General features: G+C 45.6%; 1 protein-coding gene across 4 annotated transcripts; it reads left to right on the forward strand.

The window, feature by feature from the left end:
* The first annotated feature begins 17,545 nt into the window (after window positions 1-17,545).
* Window positions 17,546-23,147, forward strand: LOC128324094 (uncharacterized). 4 transcript variants are annotated; one of them, XM_053248240.1, is made up of 4 exons: window positions 17,546-17,646; window positions 20,234-21,058; window positions 21,240-21,901; window positions 22,837-23,147. In XM_053248240.1, exons 2-3 carry the CDS (start codon window positions 20,281-20,283, stop codon window positions 21,386-21,388), a joined length of 927 nt encoding a protein of 308 aa, XP_053104215.1. In that variant the 5' UTR covers window positions 17,546-17,646; window positions 20,234-20,280; the 3' UTR covers window positions 21,389-21,901; window positions 22,837-23,147. The 4 variants fall into 4 exon arrangements, with proteins under 4 accessions (XP_053104215.1, XP_053104212.1, XP_053104217.1 ...); XM_053248237.1 differs by having other exon boundaries at window positions 17,554-21,058; window positions 21,240-21,586; window positions 21,671-21,901; XM_053248242.1 differs by having other exon boundaries at window positions 17,554-21,058; window positions 21,240-21,351; window positions 21,545-21,901.
* Window positions 23,148-26,101: the final 2,954 nt, after the last annotated feature.

The following is a 26,101-nucleotide window of genomic DNA, read 5'->3' on the forward strand; positions in this document are numbered from 1 at the left end:
AAACAGCTGTTTTGAGTTCACCAGAAGGAACATAAACTATGAGAGCTGCACTAATGGAATTTTGGAGTGGGGAACAGTATTCTTATGTCAATATTCAAATACTGTCACGCTGAATGTAAACATATATATTTAGACAATCAGTGGTTAGCTTCTAGGACAAGCAACAGTTTTAAAGAGAGATTAAGTTGGCATGACAGAGGTACTGTTTTCTATGTTGTATATGGCCATGGCAGTTTTGGCTGGGAATGATGGGAGTTGTAGTCGAACAGCATCTGGGGATCTAAGATAGGCACCCCTTTGTTGAGTTACAAGATTTTACATGAATATTTCTGAGGGGCTAGTTCAGAGAAAACATTCTCCACTCCAGACCCAGGGTGTCATAGATGCTAGCTAAATGTTATGTTGGAATTGGTCCTCAGGTTAATAAGTTCATGGAAGATTTTCACATATGGGTGCAGACTGGAGGTTCAAGCAAGCCATGACAATAGGAATACTGCCTGGGAGCAATAAAAGCTCCCAAGCAGTGTCCCTTGTAACAGGGATTCCCAGATGCTGTTGACTACAACTCCCATAATCCCCAGCCAAAGGCCACTGCAGCTGGGGAGGATGGGAGTTGTAGTATCAACATCTGGGAATCCTTGTTACAGGGAACACTGCTCCCAAGTACTTGAAGAGTCTCAGTCAGCGCATACTCTCCCTATCTTCTGGTTCATTAATCTGCATAGATTTTCCTGACACATAGTGAAGAGGAAGTAAAAAACAAGGCATGAAGTGAAGGTGTTAGAGATCACCCTTGATTATTTAGGTCAAACTGTAGTTCACCTTGCAGTCATTCTGGAGCCTGTCAACTCCTGATACTATGTTAACCAAACCATTTGGAAAAACTAACATATGGTCCTCTTGCAGTTCTCGCCTCCTCGAAATTTGCATGCCATGTTGGGAAGATCTGCCAGTTATCATTATCTTGAAACACCAGAGAGTTAGTCTATTCCTCTTTCCTGTAACACAATACAGGAATTATTTTTCATAATGGAAATATTAAGACTACCTTTTTGGAACATTTATTTCCTCCCTAAATATATTTTGGGATGCAATAACCCTTTCGATGACAGGGAATGGAACACTTTTGCAGTAGAAAGGCTGTGGACCTTTCATCTTCCAATGTTAAATTGTCAGCTTCCCCAAGTGAATTCTTGCATCAGAACTTAACACAGTTTTCCAAATGAAGTCCCAGTAATGCTGAATTGAAGTTATGGTGTATATTACCAGAGTTTGGACACAATGATTCTTCTGGTATGACTTCAAAACTCAGTTTTGTGCAGAAATATCACAAGTTTTCAGTTGGTTTCATATTGTATCTGAATCTGATTTATATTGTATCTGAATCTGATGCATGTCCCAGTCACTCCTTCACTCAGTCATTAATAAATACAAGCTTAACCCACACAAAGCATCTGCGTGCTAGTACTTGATTGCTCCCCTCACCCCTTGCCACAGTTCCGCTCACCTCAGCGATCTCTCTACCCTCACCTGAGCCGCTCTCCTATTCCTCCTTTCCCACCCAGTTGCTTCCATCCCCCTCACCCCTCTTGGTCACTACTCCATCCCATTGCTCCACCCCCCTCACCTCTCTTGGCCGTGGCTGCAGCATTGTGGTGCCTACTGGCCAAGCTGCAGCCCCCTATCCACAGAGACCTCTGCACCTTCACCCTCACCCTGCTCCTGCTCCTCTCCACAGGAGCAGCAGCAGCAGTGGTTGACCGGGTTCTTCCTCACTGCCACCACCACCATGGCTGCTCATTCCCCTCAAGGCCGCTGACAGGCCCGGGCCCGTCCCTTGCCAGCCTGCTTCCCTCCGCCAATAGCCTCAGTAGCCCCAAACAGCAGCTGACCTTAATCCTCCTCTCTATCTGCATATGGAATCCTCACTACCCAATCACCATGGTGCTTCTGCTTGTTAACTCTCACGAGATCTGCCACGCATGGGATTAATAACAGGTATGCCTTAGAGAATTATATATATAGATTGTGAACAGCACTGAATTAGAGCATTCCACCTATCCTATACCGCATCCCAGTTTGATATTGACCTACTAGAACTTTCTGCACATGTACTTTGATTGGATCCTCGCTGTCATGGGCAACTACAGAACGTTTTCCGGGGGTGGGGGAGCAAAGGATGCAATCCTATAACCACTTACATGGGCGTAAGCCCCACTGAATTCAATGGGATTGGCTCAATCCGTGGGGGGCAAATGCCCCCCTCCAGACACCCTTTCTTGCTGCTGCCTCTATGGTTTCTCCCATTGTAGAGTATCACTCATGTCATCTGCTAAACATGTTGTTTGAGAAACCACAGACAGAAGCTCTTACACAGCCCCCAATCAGTATAGGAGCAACCACAGCAGAAATGCAATCTTTGCTGCTCAACCAAGGGCAGTTCCAGAGGGGCAGTTCTAGAGCATTCCCTTGGAAAAATTTGCCCTCTCACCTGCCCCCCCCTTTTTATTTCAGAATTCTAAATGTGGTACACAACTCACCCACACAGAAATTAACTTTGCCCCTACTGTGCCATCCCCTCAATCTTTTAGTGCTGCCACTGTGTTCAGTGTACATGTAAATAGGGTCTAAATCCTTACTCCTTAGTTTTTTTGAATACACCATGCTTCTGTGACATGTGCAGTGTAGTAAATGGGACCACCTTTATATAAAGACTATTTGACAAGCAATCCATGTCATAGTGGCATCATATGCATAGTGCTCCATCTTAGGGTCTTCTCCACACCTCTTACAAATATGCCTGTTGGTGGTTTATGGCAGAATGGATAAAACTGACAGCAGCCGACCTGGCTGGTGAAACATTGCACACAAATGATCTGATTATCAGGAGCTCTCCATGGTCTCAGGAAAATGCCTTTCCCACTCTGCTCCCTGAGATCCTTCCAAAACTTGGGGTTTTCATCATGAAACCGACTTGCATTCTGCCACTGAGCTATGACACTTGCATATGTGAATCATCTTTTCACATGAATGTAACAGCTCCCTAGACAGCAGTGCATTGTTAATCTCCAGGATGTTTTACAGACAGGGCTTTATGCTGTGGGGTATCCAAGGAGCGAATCTATTTCGCAGCAGATTCGAGACAGTTTAATCTGGGGGATTAGGTGGAACATTCACATAGCCCTAAGCCGCTCCCCTATGCACATAAAAGACAACCATCAGAGCTTAGCAGAAACATCGAGGTTTTTCCCAAAAGCAGCTGGAAATAGAGGATTATTTTAAATCGGGCATACCTCAGGCTAAGCCAGAATTCACAGCCTCCCTTTGGGGAAAAACAAAGCCCTGTCTGTCCTGGTCCCTGATAGCCCGCAGGGAGGTCAGGTTAAATCCAGTGAATATGTGGACTGGCACACTCCAATCAGGAGTGGATCCGGAGGGAAAGCCCTGTCTGTAAAACCTCCTGCTATACTATCCAAAGGGCAGTAATGTCTGTATAAACCTTTAGCTGCATTTCCTCCCATCAACGGTGTATTCATCTTGCTGCTTTTCTTTTGCTTTTCAGTTCTTCCTTAAGCAGTCATTCTGTCTTCTTAATGTCCAACAGTACTTGGTTCTCCTGAGTATGTTTGCTCTCATTGCTTGACATCCCTCTCCTGTTCTTTTAATCTGTCTTTTCCTGACAGTGTTTCCCGCTTGAACATTGGCAATAATGCACACCTGACTCTGAGCATCACCATTTTGTCCAGATGACAACACTGGATCTGGCTTTGACCCAGGCCCTATGGCTGCACATCTGACAAGCATTTCTACCATCATTAAAATGATTGTTCCTGTAGTGCTGCTACAGTTAATTCTTTACCAATGTCGGCCAAATATAAATCATTCATCCAAGTGACCGCCCTGCTTGAGACTCATTATAGATGATTTTGTTTGCACCCCCACTTCTGACAAAGGACAATCCCAAGGAATTCATTAATCATTCAGTGAGACTGCTCAGATACTTTGGCTGCACTCCAGGCTATCAGTTCCTCCCCACCCCCCAGCTAAACATAAATGTCCCAGAAACTCATTAATTATCTTTTTCTTCAGGTCAATACACACCACGATACATATGAAAGCAGCTCATGAATGGCCTACTTCCAACCTTTGTTTTTTTAATGTGCAGGTCATAGAAGTAGGCCAGCTTAGACAGTGAGCAGAGGGTGCAGAATGATGCTTTCTTGAGGAAAGGGGCAGGAGCAAGCAATGCTCACAGTGTCACCTGCCATTTTGAGTTTAGTACTCTAAAGTAATTGGGGATGACCGGGATTAGTGTCCTGCCTTGAGGTTGGATATTGCTCAGCCTGAATTAATTAATTAGGAAGAATAGCTGTGAAGCTTTTAAAGCCAATGATCTGGTGCTGGGCTTTGTACATCTGTATTAGATAACAGCCTAATACAAACTGGATGAAACTAGTTTATTAGTTTTTAGTGTCAGCTTTTGTTAATATGGAAGGATATAAGTAAGTGCATCATTGCGAATTGCTATTTGGAGATAGTACCATAGCAACTGCAGACAAAAATATTTCTTTTTAGGCCTGGTAGGATCTGGTTTTTAAAAAATAAATTAAAAGTATTTTTGTTTAGTGTAAGAAAACCCTTGGGGTAAATTGTTTTTGATTTGGAAAGAGTGATTCCTTGACTAAAATGTTCACAGTTGTCTCAATCAATCGATCAATCATCAATCGATCAATCTCTTTATTACAGTCTTTGACCAGCATAAGGCAAACATAAAAAATAAAACTGTCATCAGAAGCGAAAGATTAAAATTATAAAATTATAGTTTTAAAACAGTCAGTGCCTATGAGAGCTGTGAAAACAGTGACTATAGTATACTAAAATCATATGCTATAAACCGAAGAACTATGAAAAACTATGAAATTCTTAATTTAAAATGTGGTACACTAAAGCTAAAACATAGAAGCAATATTATTAAAAACAACCTATGTCTATGAAGACAGTATGGTGATATCATAAAAGTCAGAGTATTGCTGTAAACTGAGATCAATAAGAAAACTGTATAAAATTAGTTAAGATTAGGAGTAGATTTTAAGTTAAAACTAAGAGAAGAACTGTAGGATTGGGGAGCAGGAGATTGGAAGCATTGGTACAGGCTTGAGCTATGTCATGCTTGATTAACCCTTGATGGCAGTCAGGTCCCAGTGAATTTTGCATGCTGCCACACAGAACTTGTCGACATTATGTGTTATGAGGAGAGAGCAGTCAGAGAGTAGTCGTGATACACAGAACTGGCCTGCGTGGCCTGACAACCTTGTAAGAAGTGGGAGGATGAAAGTATTGCAGATATCTCTATCAAAAAGGCAGTGAAGGAGGACGTGCTCGGTGGTTTCAACTTGCCCAGCAGCATCACAGTGGCAAAAGGGTTCCAGGAAGGGCATCTTCCTATATCTTCCGACTAACATGGCCAAAGGGAGGGTGCTGGCAGTGGGCCAGGGTGAAAGCTCTTCTGTGGTTAGGGACCTCCAGCTGCATAAGATATGCAGCGGATGACACTAGGTACCTTAGGCTTTCAGTGATGGGGAAGTTGGGACCCTGACTAATCAGTTTGGTGCTCTGCATCCATTATGCACTGTTTAGGAAGTGTCCTGGCCTGTTCATATTCCAGGGAAAGTAGGTGGTGTAGGGAGAGCCTGAGTGATGATGGTTTTGCCAACAGAGTTTGCTTCCATGTGGCTTGGTATCCATCCTCCAGTGGGGCTAGGCCCATTGGGAAGGAGGGTAGTCTTAGCCAGGAATTGAGTATGGGCAGCCATACTCTGGCTTCTACTTTCATTAGGCTTGCTTCCAGTTGTAGACCAGCCTTGGAGACACACCAGGGTACCTAGGATACTGCTCTTAGAAATTTGGACCGGGGGGGGGGGGGCAATGCTGGAGGAAGGGCCCAGCTGGGCTCTGTAGAGAAGTTGCAACAGCAACTTTGCCTCAAATAGTTGAAGGGCTGCAGATATGTAGTAGCTGCCTTTTGACCAAAGATCTTTTAGGATGGCTGCAGCACTCCACTGGGCATTTTGGGCAGCATAGCTGCCATGGGACTTCCTAGTGCCCTATGCATGAAAGACCACCCTGCAGATATTTAAAGGACGAGGCCTGCTCAGTTTTTTCCCCATTTATGTACCGGGAGTGTGTCTTTGTTCTCATGGCAAAGGCCATGATTTTGGTTTTGTGGTAGTTTATTTCCAGGTAGTCCTCCTTATGCAAAGCCCCCCAGTGCTCTTCTAAATCCTATGGGGGTCCTGTAGAGAACTGCTGTGTCATCTGCATAAGCAGGATGGAGATGTGTTTCTCAGCCAGTTGGGGTATGTGTATGCAAGTCCAAATTACTTAAGTGACCCACCATGGTGTTTATATAGGAGTAGGGTGAGTATGCAGCCTTGTTTGATGCCCTTACAGGTGGGGATGGTGCTTGACAGATGATCTTGGGGGTTGCATCTGACTTTTAAGGACGTGCCATTGCAGAGGGTATGAATGACAGATAGCAAGTGCTGATTGATTGGAGAGGCATCCAGGTTTTCCCACAAATTGTCTTGCGAGATGGAGTCAAATGCAGACTTGAGGTCTATGAAGGCGGCATACAAGGATACTCTGGAGTATTTATCAATAAGGTATGGGGATGCATGCCCACCATCTCCCCCACTGCTACAAGACACAGATACAGCAACTCCAAAGGAAGGGGCCCCCACACCATCCACACCATCCCAAGATAAAACTCTGGGAGGCCAGTGGAGTCACACACATCAGAAACACCCCATAATGATCTTGCAGCAATACCGATGAATGGGGCTGCATGCCCATCATCACCCTCATGGCTACCAGAACTGTAGCTGCCCAATGCAGCTGCCCTGGAGCACTGGTGGAGCCACAAGAGCAGTGTCTGATCAATGCTCCTTAGGGAGTACCCTGTGAGCCAACCGCATCAGAAACTACCCACACTGATTCTGTGGCCCTGTGCACATTATTTTGTGGGATGACCATCTCCGAACATTAATGTAATTCATTGCTATTTGGAGTTTGGAGTACATGCAATGGATTCAATAAGTGAATTGTATTTGGTAGCCTTTTTGTGTGTGTCTTGTGTGATGTTTTGGCAGAGGTCCCATCAGGAGCTGAAGAAGGAGCTGCCTGGACCCTGCCAGCAGCTTTTTAATGAATTACAAATCCCTCAAAGGCATGCTTGAGCATATCTATCTTTCCTGAAATATTGTTTAGGTACTCCAAAATTTGAATGACAGTTTCCGCGATTAAGAGTCAGGCTGGGCCCAAATATTCTGAAAGGGGTTCACAGGGGGTGTCGGGGATATGTCTGGGTTTCTTGGTTCTCCTGTCTTTCTGCCCCAGGGGGTTTTCTGGGCTGGAGCTCTTAGATGGCAAGGGAGATGACCAGCACAATGCAATCTCCCCTTCAGCAGGCTCCTTAGAGGGTGAGGGAAGGTTCTTCGTGCCCCGGGCCATAAATCTGTTCCTAGTAGGGACTGCAAAAGATGTACTCACGGCTTCATTTGCTTTGTTGGTGGGGAGGAAGGAATCTATTCTCATCTGCTTCCCCTTTGCTGAATGGTGACCATTTGAACTATTCCTGTTTCTTTTCTTCCTTTGGTTTGTCATAGTTGGAGTTTGTGTAAGCCCTGTGTAATTTCTGCTTGGGGATTCAGCCCCAATAGGAAGGAGTCCAATTTTAAGGCAGGAGCTCATAGTTGGTGCTGCTAGCTTGTCGTCATCTTAGCCACACACCCTACACAGTTGTAGAAAACTGAGGGTCAGCAGAGCCAGCTGTAGGAATTTTGCTACTCTGGAGGAAAAAAAAAACCCTAAACTTTTCTAAGGGCTCAGAGGCATGCTAGATTAGGTCCACCCCACATACACATGGAGGCTTGCTGAGTTCATTCTCACATGCATCTCAGTCATGTCTAATTCCGCCTTACTAGTGTGGGGGTGTTCCAGTGCCTACATATCTTCTTTGTTTATGCTTTAAAAGTATATTCCATCTTTCTCCTGGAGGATTCAATGCAGCTTACAATGCTAATAAAATCAATATAAAACAAACAGTATATAGATTTAAAAACAAGAACAATAGCAACAGCACCAGAACTCACACAAGGAGGGGAAGATATGGATAAAATAGTGCATGGATTAGAACAGAGTTTTAAAAGCTGATTGAGAAAGCCCGTGTATAAAAAAAGATAACCTATACCCCATGGCAGAACATTTGAATGGGTGGGGGTTAGCTGGACTGAGCATTCTTGATGATTGCCCCATGGTTGTGGAACCTGCTCTCAGATGTGGTCCACATGGCTCCCTCACTTCCAATCTTTTTACTCAGGCCTTTGACTAGTGATTTGTTATCCCCTGGCTCCATTTTATCTTGGTTTTTTGGTGGCTGCATCTGCTGGTTGTTTGATTTGTATTTTTATAAAAATAGGTTGGGCAGACTTGTGGGGGAAGGTGGTCCTTCAAATATCCTGTCTCCCCACAACAGTTTAGGCTTTAAAGGTAAAAACCAGCACCTTGAAGCATGCTTGGAAGCAATCTGGTAGCCAATACAATTGGGACAATATAAGTGTAATGTATTCAAAGAGTCTCACATCTCTTAAGACCCTTGCATCTCAACGTGCTCCATCTGAAGCTTCTGAAGCATCTCCAGTTGGGTTAGGGTAATCACAGTAACCAGTCTTGATGTGACAAGAACAAAGATAACAATGGCCCATGCCCATCCCTCCATTGATCACTCAACCTCTGTTTAATGGATGTTGCTTTTTTTTCTCTTTCCTGCCTATGGACTCAGTAACCCTCCTGCCTAGTGTTTGAACCCACTGAATTGCTCTCTGATCACTATTATCACTCTGATCTTCCATGTATGAGCTTAATCGCATGTACATTTGGGAGTGGGCCCAGTACTTTGGAAACATTTGGATGACAACATGCAATCAATAAAACTAGCAATGTTTCTCAGGGTCTGCACATCCTTAGAAAGAATAGCATGAATACATGCTAAAGCTATTGCATGTTCTAATGTTTTCTGAGGTTGTTTAATGAATGAAATCCAGTATTTGATTCCATGATAAATTCTATTTTGCGTCCAGAAGCTGTAGATTGTACATTCATCTCAGCAATGACTAACAGAAACTCTAGTTAGTCACTATAGTATTAGGGGGAAATGTTGAAAACCTTCAGCATGAGTTAAGGGCCTGTAATATTCCTCCTCAGGGTTTTAATCATATCAGTTAAACTACAAGGGTTTACTACTGTTTAGCATATTTATTCTCTGAAGGTTTAAACTAGAAGTATGTGAAAATAATGGGCTTCTTCCACCAGGAACTGCTCAATACATAATATTCAAAGATTTTTATTTTTATTTTTGCTACAAATTTTTAAAGCTACAAGGAAACAAAATATAAAGTAATCGTTCATAAGAAATTCAGTTAACAGCTGAAGTGAATAATGTGTGATAATCTAGTTCTCATTAGTTTCCAATCATGAGATATTTTATGAAAAACCTGCAGTTCCCAACAATCATTTGCAGGCACCATTGCAGGGTTTGTTGTTGTTGTTGTTGTTATTGACAGGTTTTGTATTTTCTGTTATGGTGTTACTACAATTGCATTCATTTCCTTAGGTCAAATGCTGATTTGTTGATGTTTACATGCATGATGTCTTTACCCTTTCTGCACTAGGATTTTTGTTCTATTGTGTATCTTGATTGACAATTTGATATTTGAATGCCTGCTATGTGTATATTGGGCTGTTTAGAATTGCAACTGACATTCTACAGAATCTTCCTAAACATTCTATCATATTTGTATTTGCTGATTGACGATGTGAGCTGCCCAGAGAACTATTGTTATGAGGTGGCTATATAAATAAAATAAAAGATGACGACGACAACAACAACAACGACCTATTACTGAGTTGATATTCATGAGTGATCCTCAGTGGTAGATCTTGGGTGTCTTGAACCACCTAATGACATAGACAGGGAAACAGCTTCTGCATGCATACCTCTTGCAGCATGAGGAGACCAGTGCTGAGCTTCATGCTGCACACTTTGTTCTTCAGGAAGAAAAGTGCAACTGTGGAGCACCAATTAATTATGATTGTATAAGGCAAACTGGGTGATGGCAACTGTGACTTCTTTTGTGTGTGAAATAATTTAAGTCTTGTATATGTATGTTGTGAAATTCACATTTCACACCCACATTTTCTCTTGCCTTTCATGTGCAAACATTTCAGGCTTCAGAATTTACCATTGTCTATTTCTCACATCTTGCCTCTTCAAATACTATGGCTTATGGAACTCAGAAGCAAACAATGGTCTTCAAACAGCTAATTAGTTAACTGCAGCTGTCACTAAAGCATATTGGAGTAAGTAAATATTGTTTCACAGGTCAGCCCAAGGAGATCATCTTCTTGCTCTGGCAGTCAATGGGCATTACCTTTGAGTTCATTATGAGTAATAACTTTTGATCATCATCTCTTTCCCCCCTTTTTTGGCTACAAAAAAAGCCTCTGATACAGCATGTTCGCAAATATTATTTAGGTTCTGAAAGAAAACAGAGAGAGTCTTCCTACCTCTGGATTCCTCCATCTGCTCGTCTTGCTCCCAATGTGAATGTTTGGCTGTGTGCTCACTTAAAAGTGGAGAAAGCGAGTGAGCCCAAATCACTGCATTTTCCCTTTTACTTTTTAAATTACTTGGCAAGATTTTATTTATTTATTTATTTATTTGATTTCTATAACGCCCCTCCAAAAATGGCTCAGGGCAGTTGAATCTCTGACTGAAGCTTCATGACACCTTTGTTTATGGATGTATTCTCATGTCCCGTCTTCAGGGGCGTATCTAAGGTGGGGCAGGCAGGGCATGTGCCCCAGACGCCACTTGATGGGGGGGGGGCGCGATTTCTTTTTCTTTTTCAAAAAATTTAAAATGGCCACTGAAAACAAAATGGTCACCGTGCATGCTCAAATTGCCTCTGTGAGGCCATAGGCCATGCCAGGCCTCGCAGAGGGCATTTGAGCATGCACGGTGGCCATTTTGTTTTCAGCAGCCATTTTTTAAAATTATTTTTTAAAAATGGCCACCACACATGTTCAAATGGTCCCTGTGAGGCCCCAGAGTCCAGTGGGGGGAACCTTTGCAGACCCCCCCACGCACAGCCTTTAGGAAGCCCCCCAAAGGGGCTACAGGTTAAATTTTTTTTAAAAAAAAATAATATAATATAAGTCACTGTACACATATTGAGTTTGGCACTATGTACAGAGAATCAGGGCTTGTGAATACTGAGCTGAAGCTTATGAGCTAGGGTTGTATTCATTTGCTCTTATTTTGCTTCTTGTGATAAGTGAGTTAAATGTGATGTCTTAATCATATGGGTATTAATGGTGAATTTGTCTTTGAATCAGTGTCAAATCCTTAGTATTAAGGCTCACTGGGAGTTTTTTGCTTTCTTTCTCTCATTTTAACTGTCTTTCTGAAATACTAGAATATATTCCAAGGAGTGACACAGTTTACTCTGCATATCCTTTAATTATTTTCAGAGTATCTGGGAAAAGTCAAATTCTCCATTTATTTTTAAAACTTATGTAATAGTGATGCTATAATGCCTAGTAGAGAATTAGATAGGCACTTCTGTTTAGTTTTCCAAGTACACCTCCACATAGTATTTGGGTATTTCATGAGCCCAAACATACTGAAATTTGTAGTTTTCCAGCATTTTTTGGTCTGGCTACATCCACTGCTAAATAGTTTTTGAAATATTAAAAGATTAACGAGCTTGACTTGTACTTTTCAGCTGATATTATGGTAAAGTTATGTGAAAGATGGGAATAAGATGTTTGGACAGGGGGCGCAATTTCAATGCTTGCCCTAGGCGCTATTTTCCCTAGATACGCCTCTGCCACCACCACCCCCGAACAGGGTACCCTCCCTGGTTTGGTTCAGTTTGTGGGGGTTCGTGAGATTAAATTTTTAAAAAACTTTAAAAAATTAGATTTTACTTACTGCCACCCAGTCCAGGGGCTTAGATTCAGTCATGGGGTGGGGGTGGGGGGTGTCTCCAGATGTTCCCCTCCCCCATGTCAGCCTCCATTTATGTACAAATCACCTGGTTCGGGCGGTCTTCAGCCTGTTTCGGGCCTGTCCTCTGTTGCCCATGCCAAATGGGCCTTTACGTGGCTGGGTCATGGTTATTTTTGTAAAGTCACGAACCCCACCCCCCAAAAAATGTCCAGGGGGTCCGGTAGCAAACTGAATCGGGGGGGGGGGTCGGTTTGATATCTGATTCTTGAACTGAACCTATTCGACATCGAACCTGTTTGCACATGCCTAATAGATATGTGAAAAAGGAAGATAAGAAACAAGCAGTGGTAGGAAGGAAAGCATGCTTGATGCATATCTTTAATATATAGCTCACACACCCCTATGGAGTACTGACTCTTATCCCTTATTGGTTTTGAAATAACTAGCTGCCTTCTGTGCTGCTCACACAATATGATTCCCTTCCAAAGTTATCAGTCCTCATTTGGGCCCAGAGTACTTACTGTCGGGATCCAGCCATACTTGCTCTTGGACCATGACGTGGTCTTCTCCTTTTCAGCACTGAGGATCCTATGGTTACTACCAAGCTGGAGCCTGGCCCTTTTGCAGACATTCTTTCTGAGGAGTGTGGGGTCTTGGGTGACCCAGCAGTCAAATCTAGACCCCTGCTCCAGCTCTGGACTCTCCTCCATCATGCCTAGGGCTCCAGGAACAGTTATGACAACAAATTAGAATAGCACTCCAGAAATAGCAGTGAAGGGGTCGCCTGGTTGCCCAGGGGTTCCTTTCCAGTGGGCCTACTTGGAAGGAGGAAACAAGCTCTGGTGCATGCCCTAGATTGGGACTGAGCTAGAATTAGGAAGGGTTGGGTTGCTGCCACTATATTCATGCTTCAGCCTCAGCCTCGTTTTCAACTATGCAACAGCTCGGAACTGGGAGTTCATTGCAGACCCAGCTCCAGGTTTTTGCTCCAGCCCTCTGCGTCTGCTTTCTGTCTTGGCCCTTGCTTCAGCCTCCGAGCCCCATCTCCTGCTTTGCGCTCTGATTTCCAGCCTGCAGCTTCCTCTGGCCTCTCCTGCCTCCAACTCTGGCTCCAGCCCTAACCTGCAATCCAGTCTCATCCTGAGCCTCCTGTGACCTACTTTGCCTCTTGAAGGCAAAGGACCACCTTACTCGACACCAGTCCGCTCAACCATTGCTATCCTGTGAGGAGGCCCTCTTCCAGGTCCCACCATATTCTGAGGTGAAATTGGTTGGAACGCAGCATGTGAGTGAGTCACTGTTTCTAGTCGAAAGTTGGTATAGGGATTTTAAATAGCTTCCACATCCCTTTCCCCATATCCATTCAGAATTTTTTGCAACTCTTATATTACAATTCCAGAGAAATGTATACAACAAACTGTACAGAGAGATGGCAAATTACAATTAACGTACTACATTACAATTAAATGCCTGAATCTGGAATCCAAGTTCACTTTTCTGGGAATAAACCCCACTGAGCACAGTGGGACATACTTATGGGCATAGCGTCCATTGGATGAGGGGGTGCAAATGTCCCTGGGCCCGGAGAGTCAAGGGGCCCACAAGGGCCCCACCACCCTCCTCCTGTGCATCCCTACACTGCCATTTCCTATTTCCCCTTGATTTTGTTGGTAGTGGTGGCAGCAGGCTCCCCTTCCCCCTCCGTGGCCGGCACACAGGCCTCCCCATTGAGTAGGCAGAGTGTTGCATGCTGTGCCATCTGGACACTGCCTTGGTAAGTGTCCCTCACCATGCACCCTGCCACTCACCTCGCCTCCCCCGGCTGGCTCTCCTTCCCCAGAACACCAGCAGCCTGCCGTGTGTGTAAACGCAGCTCCTGCTCTCTGTAGCATCTCTGGCTGCCTGGGAGAGAGACAGCGATGCTTGCTTTGCTTTCCCAGCCAGGCTGAGCTGTCCTGGAATAGCCAAGCCAGGCATTTCTTCCCTGCAGCAAGTGGGGCTGGGAGGGAAATACGAAAGGACGACAGAACGGACACTCAGCTGCTTGGTAGGGAGTGGTTAGACAGGACGGCTAAAATGGGTGTGCGTGTTACATTCCCCCCTTTTCCTCCCATAACTGAACGGCAGCGCTGAGAACTAGGAAGAGCCCAGAGCAAGGCTCATCTGTAGGGATAGTGATGGAAGAAGAGAAGCACTCCCCACCAATCCATGGCAGGAGCATGCCCCCACCCAGGGGTCTGCTTTGGCCGAAATGCACAGGGGTCAGCCCCCGGCGGGGGCCAAGCAGATGCCTACAAATGGGCACGAAAGCAGCCCCCTCCCCCTGCATCACAGTTCAACCCACACAGCGCTAGCGGGGAGAGAAGCCAGAGCACTGAGAAGCCCACCCACCCACCATCACAGCCACATATAAATTTAGAGGGGGAAGTGCAGTGGCGAGGCTGGAAGATAGGGGGTGTGGCTTTGGTGCTGGCATGGGGACCCCTCAAAAGAACTTTGTCCCCGGGCCACTGGGGGACTCCCTACAACTCTGGACATACTTCTAAATAAACATGCACAGGATTGTGCTGCCTACCTTTTAAAAGTCATGTCATTGCTCGCAGTAACTCATGGACATTTACGTTTCACTATGAATGAGGGTGAGGAATGGCACAACCCTTAAAAGTCGATGGCCCTGATCCAGAAAGAAAGAGAGGTGTGTACAAAGCCTTCCATGGTCATCAGTTATGCTGATGTGTATCTTTAGCCACACCGTGATACCCATCTGAGCACTGTTTTGCTGTCTAGATGTATTTTTAATGCATTCACACCCAGAGCCAAAAGTTACCATGTGTGATGAGTTGTCTATAATTACAGTGGCTGAAATACTGTGCAATATTCCACCTGCCTTGTAATGGAATGTGTGTGCAGCTGCATACGCACAAAATGCAACAATTGTGCAAATGCAGTTGTGCGATGAATGGCCATGGGAATTAATGGCCTTCTGCCATGCAACTGCATTTGTGCAATTCTTGTGTTTTGCACAACTGCACTCTCACGCAACTATGCACACGTTCCATTACAAGGCATTGCACAGTATGTCAGCCAGTTAGATTAGTGCCACTGCCAGCCACTGTAGACATTGGGGACTCCTGAGACTGGCTGAGTGGCATGCAGGTCAAGTGATGGGTGGAGCCCAAGTGGGTGGTGCCAATGATGGTGGGTGGAGCTGCAAGTGGGGCATTGCTAAAACCTTTCCTCCCTAAAATAACAAAAGCAATATAAGCACTGCGGAGAAAGCTTCAGCTGGTGAGCTTTCTCCTGTCCCCCCCCCTCCGCTGACTTTTTACTTGCCCCCCCCCAACTACCTATATTCCTCCCCCACTCCCCTCCACCCTACATACTGGGTGAATATGTATGTATAATTGAACATATTGTATTCTATGTATATCCTGCATTCTTTTGTTGCTAAGGTAAGAAGCACTGCAGCAGGCCTTTTGATTTCACTAACAATTCAACCAACCAAACCACAACAATAACTATAGCCCCCATAACAAAGTTCTCCACAATAATTGTTACAGTCTTGGGCCTAATACTTGCGTTAAAACTAGCAGTCAAAACAACCCTAATATTACACAAACATAACCAACTATACAACTTTTCAAACCAACTTGAGTTCTTTAACATGACTGCCCACCGCAACCTACCCCAAACAACAGTCTTTATTGGACAAAATCTCTCAACCCATGTAAACAATGTGTTATGAAAACTCCCAGTGGGCTCTCTCCTGTTTTTCCCCAGTGGGAAAGCTTTCTGACCGACCATAGTGCCAAATGGAGCCCGGTTATAGTGACTACACCACCTTAAGTGGTGCAGCGGGGAAATGCTTGACTAACAAAAAGAAGATTGCCAGTTCAAATCCCCACTAGTCTGTTTCCCAGATGATAGTAAACACCTATATTGGGCATTTTGCCTCCTGGCGCCCACAGAGCCCTGTAGTTTTCTTTTGGTAGAATACAGGAGGGGCTTACCATTGCCTCCTCCTGTGCAGTATGAGACGATGCCTTTCAGCACCTTCCTATATCACTGCTGCCCGATATAGTACCAGTGGAGATTCGAACCGACAACCTTCTGCTTGTTAGTCAAGCATTCCCCACTGTGCCACTTAAGGTGACTGATAAAACAATATACTGGAGAGTAATTGCAGTGCTGTTGGTGGCAGCAGCAGCCAGAGGGGCAGGAAGTGAAGGATACATACCAGCTGACAGAAAGATACATACCAGCTGACTTCAGCAAGACATTAAGCAAAAGCACTTCCAACAACAACAACATGTGGTTTTAAAACAGTGGCAAAAATAATAACTATAAGTGAGCAATAGCTAGAATGCTCCTGGCCTATCCCCTAAAAATGTAAGAGTAGCATCCTTGGGAGGATTCATCCATCCACTGTGGGGCCATGAGCTGCCATGGTGGGTCTTTGGGGAGGCCAAATAGGCGGTCCCTTAGTCCAAGGTTCATTTTGATGTGCAGCTGGGTGCATTCTATGCAGTGTATTTTTAAAAAAATGTGCAGTGGAAACTAAGATGTTGTGCAGTTGGGCCTATGGAATTTAATAAGGACATACTGTAGGTTGTTTCCGAAGATGTAACGGGGTGGGGTGGGGCAAGATCCTGAATATTGTTTGTTTTCCATTTCATAACCTTATACAAAAAGTACATTACAGCCTTCTGTTTCTCTCGCTCATTCTTTGTGAGGCACCCTCATTTTTCTTGCTTCCCCTTTCTTTGTGCTTCTCATTTCCCCCTCCATCCCTCTCTATCACTTTCTATTCATTTGCCTCTTCCCTTCTGTTAGCAAATGCTGAAGGAAGGGGATGCTTGTGGATAGGGGTGGGCTGCAGCCACTGCTAGTGCAGGTTTATAATAAACCTGCATGAGTCTTCTGTGACATCTGAGTCCTCTGTAACTCATGAAAGAGTGCAAAGGCAACAGCCACACCCATTGCATGTCCCCAGCATCTGGGATTCAGCCTGTGCACCTGGAGGTTCTCTATAGCCATCCTGACTAATCGCCACAGAGGGATCTCTCCTCCCCCGTTAATGTTTCTAACCCCCTTTCAAACCCATCTAAGCCAGGGATCATCACCACACCTAGTTCCACAAGGTAATTGGCTTTCTTTTTTGTGTATTCTGAACAGAGAAAGGCCTTAGTGCTAAATGTGATGTAGAGGGATTTCCTAGCTAAGAGACTTCAGCAAGTGATTAGGTGGAAAACGTGGGGAGCAGGGAGGGCAGGACAGGGGTGACTCTCCCCTGGTGCTTTGACACTTTTTGCTGACAACAACCAAGACAGTGTTTGGATTCAAACCAGAACCAGCAAGGCCAGTAACTGATCTTGCGATCTCACAATCAGCCACAGAATTCTGCCGTCATGGTTCCCCTTGGAGACCTGCGAGGATTCTGCAGGAGGCTCACCTGGCAGCATTCTAGATAAGCTGCAGCATCTTTGATAAGTTGGCTGTCTTTGGCTGTCAGTTTATCATCAGCTTATCATCTTAGCTGTCAGGATAGGTGGCTGCTGGTCATGGGTGAACTGTAGGTAAGTCTCCGGCATGATGGGGAAGCAAAATCTAATGGCTGCCTGGACTTGGTTTTGAAAGATGCCCTTCCATTGTTTTACATGCCATTGCGCTCCCTATGTGAACTTCAGTGGTCACAAGTTCACCACCAGTATTCACACCACACAGCTTCTCCTTGAAATGCAGGTGGCCCTCGAAGGTCACTTGCTGGGCTGATTTCCACGGTATTTCTTAAGCTTACAGGTCCTAGACCTGTGAAACTGTAGCACCCAGGAGCTACTGGCCGGCCCCTGTGGGCCCACTTGGGTTTTTTTGGGGGGGGGGAATCCTGCCCACCAGTTGAAGCTGACTTCAAAAGCTAGCCCCCCCCAAACCCCCATGTTATTTCCAAGAACATGCCTAACCTTTTCTTCTTTCATGTTCCCATAGAACCAAAGTGAGTTGCTTTCCCCCCTCTTGACTCCTCTTAATGCTTTTGGCTCTGGTGTGGCCATCTGAAGGGATGGGTGTGGAGGGGGTTGTTCAGACATAGCCCAAACCCAGGTAAAAGTGTGCCATCGAGTCGGTGTCAACTCCTGGTGTCCTGTGGTTGCCTTTGGTAGAATACAGGAGGGGCTTACCTTTGCCATCTCCTGCGCAGTATGAGATGATGCCTTTCAGCATCTTCCTATATCGCTGCTGCCCGGTATAGGTGTTTCCCATAGTCTGGGGAACATATAGGCGGGGATTCGAGTTGTCACAAATTTAAACCCTCTTATTCAAATTTTAAAAACCAAAACAGTATGTATGTTCTTTTAGCTGAAGTGTCCCCCTTTTTGGGGGGGGCTTTCTAAAAAGTTGAAAATCTTCTCTGGAGAGGGGTGGGAAAGCTGGCCTCATATCTATAAACTACGAGAGTGGGTCTGCCCCCCGCCCTGTCAACCTGTCAATCCCCAGGTGAAAACAATCTGAGAGAAATGTGGTGAGTGACTTTCAATAGCAATTACTTTCACTGCTTCCAAGTATTGAATCATCCAAAATTAGCAGGGCCTTCTAGAAGGATTATGGGTGAGGGCATGCTTGGGATGGCACAGCACCCCCTAGGATCAATTTCCTGTGATTCGCTACTAAGAATGTTTCTCCTTATCTCTGCAGGGATGAGCCCCTGGTGGCGCAGTGGTAAAACTGCCGCCCTGTAACCAGAAGGTTACAAGGTCGATCCTGACCGGGGGCTCAAGGTTGACTCAGCCTTCCATCCTTCCGAGGTCGGTAAAATGAGTACCCAGAATGTTGGGGGCAATATGCTAAATCATTGTAAACTGCTTAGAGAGCTCCGGCTATAAAGCAGTATATAAATGTAAGTGCTATTGCTATTGCTATGAAGATGAAGAGGGGGCACAGACTGGTAAGTGGATGACGAGAGTGCATGCTTCTTCTCAGGGCTCCTCAACCCCCCAGGGAGTGTCTCCTTGGAGACCTGTTTCACTTTGACAATGGAAAGAGATAGGCAGACATCCATCTGATGGATGAATGGCAGGAGGGCAGTTTCATCCACCTCTAGCCTTTGCTGCTGGCACTTGTTGCAGCCAAAAGTGTTGGAGGAGACCAGGGGGCCTGGGCAAGTCACATCTGGTTACCCTCTGGATATCTGGATGGGAGAAGATGGGGAAAGGGCTGTGACAGCAGGCGGGCAGGTTTGGTAATTCTCCCTTGGAGGTGGTGCACTTCTGGAAAAGCCCTGCAATAACCTTTTGCCCACACCTAGCCCCAAGACATCCTCTGGGCCTTGTTCCCCCTGCCTTGGAGAAGAGGAAGCTAAAGAATGCTGGTGTCTTGTTTCCAAAGCATCTCTTTTTTTGACAATTACATGGGTCATGATGGAAATGGAGGATCACCTGCAAACAAGGGCAACATTTCCTGGCCAATGAGCTCTGAGATCAGTCCAAAGAGACTCTTTCTTTCTCTGATCCCAGTTTTCTGCCCCTCGGAGCTGGGCCTGCATTCCTCAGATCATAGCTATGCTTCCTGCTTATGGCGTCCAGGCAGATTTTCAAGCCCCACCCCTACCCCCGCACATAGGTCAAAAGGCTGTAACTGGGGGTTGTTGCTTCAGCCAAAGAGCAAATGCATTGTTTAGTCCATGTGAACCATCAGCTCCCACTCTGCTCAAAGGAGAAGCCTCTTTCCTCATAGGTATGGGAGGGCCCATAGTCCAGTAGTGGAACAAGTGCTTTGCATGCACAAGGTCTTGGGTTGAGTCTTCTTCATCTTCTGTTAAAGGATTTTAGCTAGCTAGGAAAAGGCTTCTGCCCAAGAGCGGCTGTCAGCCAGAGTAGGGCAAAGTGAGCCAGGGGTATGACTTGGTAGAAGGCAGCTGCGTTGGGATGTTCAGCAGATAGAGCCTGGCCATTGCACTCCCTTCTGAAGTGTAGTTGGTGAGGGCTGTCTTGCCAGTGCTATGCAATGTATTCCTCTTCATCCCTTGCTTGTTTCCTTGGGTGGACCACCTCACCCACAATCCCAGGCTGCATCCCAGCTGGTTAACCTAGGCAGAAAGGGGAGGCAATTTCTATCAGGGCTATGGGCCATTCTCATTTCCAGATTCCTGCTTTATTTCCTCTCTTTCAGGTCATCCCAGAAATCCGACCCATGTTGCTCCATGTCCTGGGGGACCCATGTTGCACCATGTTCTGGGGGACCCTCTGGGGGAAGAGCCCAATGAGGCAACTTTGGTGCCAGGACCCCTTCCAGGACTTCATGTCCCCACTGACATTCTGGGGAAAGAGCTCAATGAGCAAACTTCAATGATAGGATCCCTTCCAGAACCTCACGTCCCCACAGATATTCTGGAGCAAGAGCTCAATGAGGAAACGTCAGTGCCAGGATCCCTTCCAGAACCTCACGCCCCCACTGATATTCTGGAGCAAGAGCTCAATGAGGAAATGTTGGTGCCAAGATCCCTTCCAGGACCTTGCATCACCAATGACATTCTGGGGGAAGAGCCCAATGAAGCAACCTTGGTGCCAGGACTCCTTCCAGGACTTCGTGTACCCACTGACATTCTGGGGAAAGAGTTCAATGAAGCAACCTCAGTGCCAGGATCCCTTTCAGGACCTCGCATTTCCACTGATATTCTGGAGGAAATGCTCAATGAGGAAACCTCAATGCCAGGATCTCTTCCAGGACCTCACGTCCACACTGATATTCTGCAGGGAGAACTCAATGAGGCAACTTCAGTGCCAGGATCCCTTCCAGGACCTCACATCACCAATGACATTCCAGGGAAAGAGGTCAATGAGGAAACCTCAGTGCCAGGTCCTTCCATCCCCACTGGCACTCCAAAGGAAGCAGCTTTTGTGTCAGAGCCCTTACCAGAGCCTTCCACTGCTGACAATTATCTTGAGCAAGAAGTAGAAATCCTCACAGGATTACAGCATGACTATGTCCAGCGGCGTAAGTATTGTGGCACCTCAGAACCCTTTTGCATAGACACCCAGCACAAAGTTCATCTGGAGTTTTGATACTCAGCCCAGATGATGAACCAAGCACTAGCACTGCCCCTTTTTGCAAGACACCAGCACTCGGCCTGGTCAGAGCATACAACACTTGTTCCTTTTTGCTCTCTTTGTTGCAGAAATGAGGGGTCGCCACATTTCACAGCAGTTCCCTCATTCTCTCCGGGCTATCAACCTGCAAATTGGACACACATGGACAAGGCTCATCCGCAGTGAAGTTCGGCTGCAACGGTGGGGAAAGGAAGATACGTTCGGAGCATACCCCTGAAGTTGCTGCTGGGCTAAAAATGGCTCTTTTGCTCTCTGTTTCCTTCTCCTGAATGTTGAAATGTTTGATTTGAGTCTGCATCTAAGTTTTGGAGGGGAGGCCTGTGGGTGGGTTGTCAGTGCTTGCTGAAGTGTTCCTTCGTTTTCTGTCTTTCAGGTGACCAAGCTCTGATGCCTGTAATTCAGACAGCTTCTCATGGTGAGCAGTGAGGGCAAGTGATGGCGGGTGTGGTAGTATGCCAGCATTTGCGGCTGACCACCTGTTGCTTCTTCTCTCTTGCAGATGTTCCTGAAGGCCCTGCTGCATGTCTCCGCCCCCCTGGGTCCAGTTCATTATTATCTTCTGCCTTGCTGGAAGTTGGCTCCATCCCACCCTCCACCTCCACCTCTTCTTTCCTCCTGCATCCCTCTCCCCCTCCTCCTCCTTCCCCACCTCCCCTAGAGCCGGACCTCAGCAATGTATAAGAAACTCTGCAGAGTTTGATGGATTTGCAGTTCCATCAGCTGAATGACCGTAAGTTTCACAGAGGCAGCACCCCTTTTCCATCCTCATTGTTGTTTTACAATCTAAAACACTTATAGTCTAAAAACAGAGATGGGCAAGCAATAGAGGAAGGAGAGGGAAGTTGAGGTGGGACAAGCGGGGGAACGATGTGTATGTATTTCAGCTGCACCTCCTTAGGACCAGGGAGACCCGGGTTTGAATTCTCATCCAGCCACTTGTCCCGCAGTCTAACTTGACCTTTAGGGTTGTTAGGAGGAAAAAAATAACCATGTATACCTCCCTGAGCTGCTTGAGGAAGAGCAGAATGTGAATACTAAATTCATGAATGCTAATAATATGAATGCTAATATCAGCCCTTTTGAGTTCAAGCTGGGCTGAAACAAGAAACCAAGGAGGATGACATACAATTGTGCTTATTACAATCCTCCTTATAGCATTGTCAATGTACATGGGCAAAAGTTCCTGGCCACCAGGAGCATACAGTCTAAAGTTTGGCTTTGGAGAGAGAAGTGAGGAAGAGGAAGAAAGCATAAGGGGCATTCAGTTCAAGCTGATGGAGCTGCCTCTGCTGAGGCATTAAGCCAAAAGCTGCACAGAGGAGGTGGGTTGCATTGGAAGGATAGGAGAGAGACGTGAGCCCACATCAGTGGCGGTTCCAGACCCAAGGGTCAGCGAGGGAGAAGAAAAAGAGTAGTTTTAGAGAGCAGGAGACCTCCAGGTGGCTGAAGACAGAAGCTGGAGGAGCAAAAACCAACCTGACGGGGTGCAAGTTGGGAGAGGGGGGAAGATCAGTGCAGAGGGAAAGGGTGGGGCATAGCCATGGTGGGTTTTCAAGGTAGAGATGAGAAGTCTGTGCTGGGCATAGAAAGGGACTATAAGTCAGTGCAGGGACTGGTATTGTGGAGGAGAGGGCCCTTGACCCTGTTTGTTTTCTTTCCTTCAAGGCCAAAGAGACCTCCGCAGCTGCCAGGAATGTTTGCAAAACCTCAAGGCACTGAGGGGACAGCTCCAGAGACTGCGGAGCAGACTGGCAAGGGTGGAAGCCACTATGGGGATCCTGGTTCCTCCAAGGGAGCTGGATGTTGATGAAGAAAAAGAGAAAGACAAAAACCAGACAGTGCTTCATACATAGGTAGCAATAAAATGCTGCATATTTATTTTAAAAATATTAAACATTTGTTTTAATAGGATAGGATGTAGAGATAAAACAGCAATATAACATGCATATTTACTGCTTATAAATTAAAAAGTTGATTTTAAAGAAAATAAAGTTGTCTTACTTTGAATATTCTTTGGGCAGAGTTGGGTAAAAATGTCTTTGGGTCAAACCCAGCCACAGAAAAGGCTCTATGGCCTGTCCACTTGGGGCCAAGAGATGTTCTGAGAAGTTCAAGTGGTAGCTCAAGATAGACTGCTCCTTGCCAGGAGGCTTATACAGAGCTTGTCTGCCCCAATATGTATGGCTAGGAGGCCTGATTTTGGCCCTGAAGAGGGATCTGTAGAAGGGGAAGCTTGATTTAGGGCAGGGCTGCACAACACCAGCCCTCCAGCTGCTGTTTGACTACAGTTCCCATCAACTCTGACTATTGGCTAGTGCAACTGGGGACTATGGGAGCTGTAACCCAACAACAGCTGGAAGGCCCAAGTGGTGCAGCCCTGGGTTAGCTGAACCACTCAGGGCTGCTGGGTGGCAGGAATAATGGAAACGAGGCCAAGTGTTCCAAATGGGAAGGAGGCCAAACGTTATTCTCCAGCCCCCTTATTTTCCACCAAGAGCCAAAGCAGCGGCTGGAGGCTTGGATCCAGGCAAAGAGTCAAGCTAAGTGACTTATTTGGCCCTGGGGGAGCAGCTAGGAGGTGCCCCCCCATTTCCTTTGCAGGAAGAAAAGCCATGGGGGTGGCTCTCTGTAGAGCATGACACTCCCAGTAGAGAACAAAAAAGGCAACATCGATATCTGCCTTCTCCCAGGGCCTTCTGGCCCTGCTGATCTTCCAAGGAAAGAACCAAAAGAAGCAACCTACATATCAGATCCCCTTCGAGGATGTTCCATCCCTGCTGATCTTCCAAGGAAAGAACCCAAAAGAAGCAACCTCTGTATTAGGCCCTCTCCCAGGGCCTTCCATCTCTGCTGAGACTCAGAGAAAAGGACCTAAAGAGGCAAACTCTGCATCCCCATCCAGGACATCCCATCCCTGCTATGAGCAATCTCCCAAGCATGGGCAATCCACACTTGGGGGAAAGAACTCAAAGAGACAGGAGACGACCTCTATATCATGGAAGCTCCGCACCAGACCTCCACCCAGGGCAATCCATCCCTGCTGATACTTCAGGGAAAGACAATGAAGAGGCACTCTACATAGCAGGCCCCCTCCCAAATGCAGGATCAGCAATGAGAATATACTTTTAGCCTCCAGGCCATTTTTCTGCAAGAGGAGAGAGAAGGAAAGCCTGAATTGGAACACTTGTCACTGCAGATGCTAGATTTGATATGACTATGAAATAAGACAGCAATGCAGGAAACGCTGCATTTGAGCCTATCTTAGCTACAAAGCTCAGTGACCAAATACCTGTCCTTGACCATCTCTAAGAGCCCTTAAAGATGGTCAAGGACAAAGACATGTTTGCTCTTGATGCTCATTGTGCATGCACTGGGAAGAGTCATTAGAATCAACAGAAGGTGCCTTGTGAATGGGATATATTGGGCTTAGTACCTAGAAAAACACTTTAGCATAAGAGTGCTGTGTCCATGAATGCAGTCTTAAGGGTTTAGCTGTCCTATTTAAAAAGCTACTCAGAAAAAGGAGGGTCCTGTGTGGTCAACTGCTGCTCCCTCCTCACCTCCTTTTAAAAGCAGAGAGCAGAAGGGCTCCTTGATGCCTTGCTAATGCCTCAATAATCTGCTGCCTGAGGTGACCATCTCACCTTGCCTCAGGGAAGTGCCACCTCTGATTCTATCACATGTTTTCAGGTGGAAAATGTTGGTCATTAGAAGTTCTTCCCATGACTGAAATATCCTCAGAAATAGTTATCTCGCTAAATCAATCAGTCAGTCAATCGATCAATCAATCAATCAAACAATCAATATATTTATTTTGGTCTTTGGCCAGCATAAGACAAAACATAATAACAGCAGTGTTAAAAACAGTCTGTGCTTGTGGAGACAGTAACTGTAAAGTTAAAGCGAAAATCTTATACTGTTATCGAACTAAGATCTATGGAGTGTTATAAAATTAATTAAAATATGATAAAATAAATGCACAGAGGCTAAGAAGTTAAAACTATGAGCATAAAACTAAAATCTATGAGAAGCTATTAAAAAGATTAGAATTGAAATTTGATAAAAAGATGATCAAATGAAAATGGTATAATTGGGTAGGAGAGGCAGCAGTGCAGGTATGAACTATGTTGGGCCCAATTAATTCTTGCTGGTGGGCAGATCCTGGCAAATTTTGCATGCTGCTGCACAGAACCTGGCAACATTATGTGTTGTAAAAGGGTTGTAGTCAGAGTAGTAGGGAGACATAGAATTGGCTTGTGCAACCTGGCAACCTTGTGGGAGAACGAGGGTATTGCAGATGTATCTATAAAATAGGCAGTGTAGGAGGATGTACTCATTGGTTTCAACTTGCCCAGCATCTCAGGGGAAGACATTCTGGGAATGGGATCATCCCTTCCTGAAACTGGCCTGCTCCTCTTCTAGGAGGTTTTCTTGTTCCAGCTAGTCTCTAAGTTTCCAAGATCGATGTCTGGCATAGACCTTGCTTATAATGTTGAGCAGGCTGATGGGTCTATACTTTGCAGGGTCATCCCTCATACCATTTTTGAAGATTGGTACAATAACTGGTAGCCCCCAGTCCTACCATGCTTATCAATAAATGTAAAATCAGGAGAGTCACTTCACTGCAGAATGCATGGAGTTTACTCAAAACCACAATACTAGAAGCCCAGTTAGAATGTTTACCAAAAAGGTATCACTAAATACAGGAGGATGCCAGCATGGCTAACAGGTAACATTAAGGAAGCCATAAAGGAGAAGAATTCCTTCTGAAATTGGAAGGCCTGCCCAAATGAGAACAGGAAGGAACACAAACTCTGGCAAAAGAAATGCAAGGTGACAGTAAGGGAGGCAAAAAGAGAGTTTGAGGAACATTTAGCTAAAAGCATCAAGGGGAATAACAAAAACTTCTTTACATATATCAGAAGCAGGA

Source organism: Hemicordylus capensis, chromosome 4, assembly GCF_027244095.1.
Source record: "Hemicordylus capensis ecotype Gifberg chromosome 4, rHemCap1.1.pri, whole genome shotgun sequence".
Taxonomy (NCBI): domain Eukaryota; kingdom Metazoa; phylum Chordata; class Lepidosauria; order Squamata; family Cordylidae; genus Hemicordylus; species Hemicordylus capensis.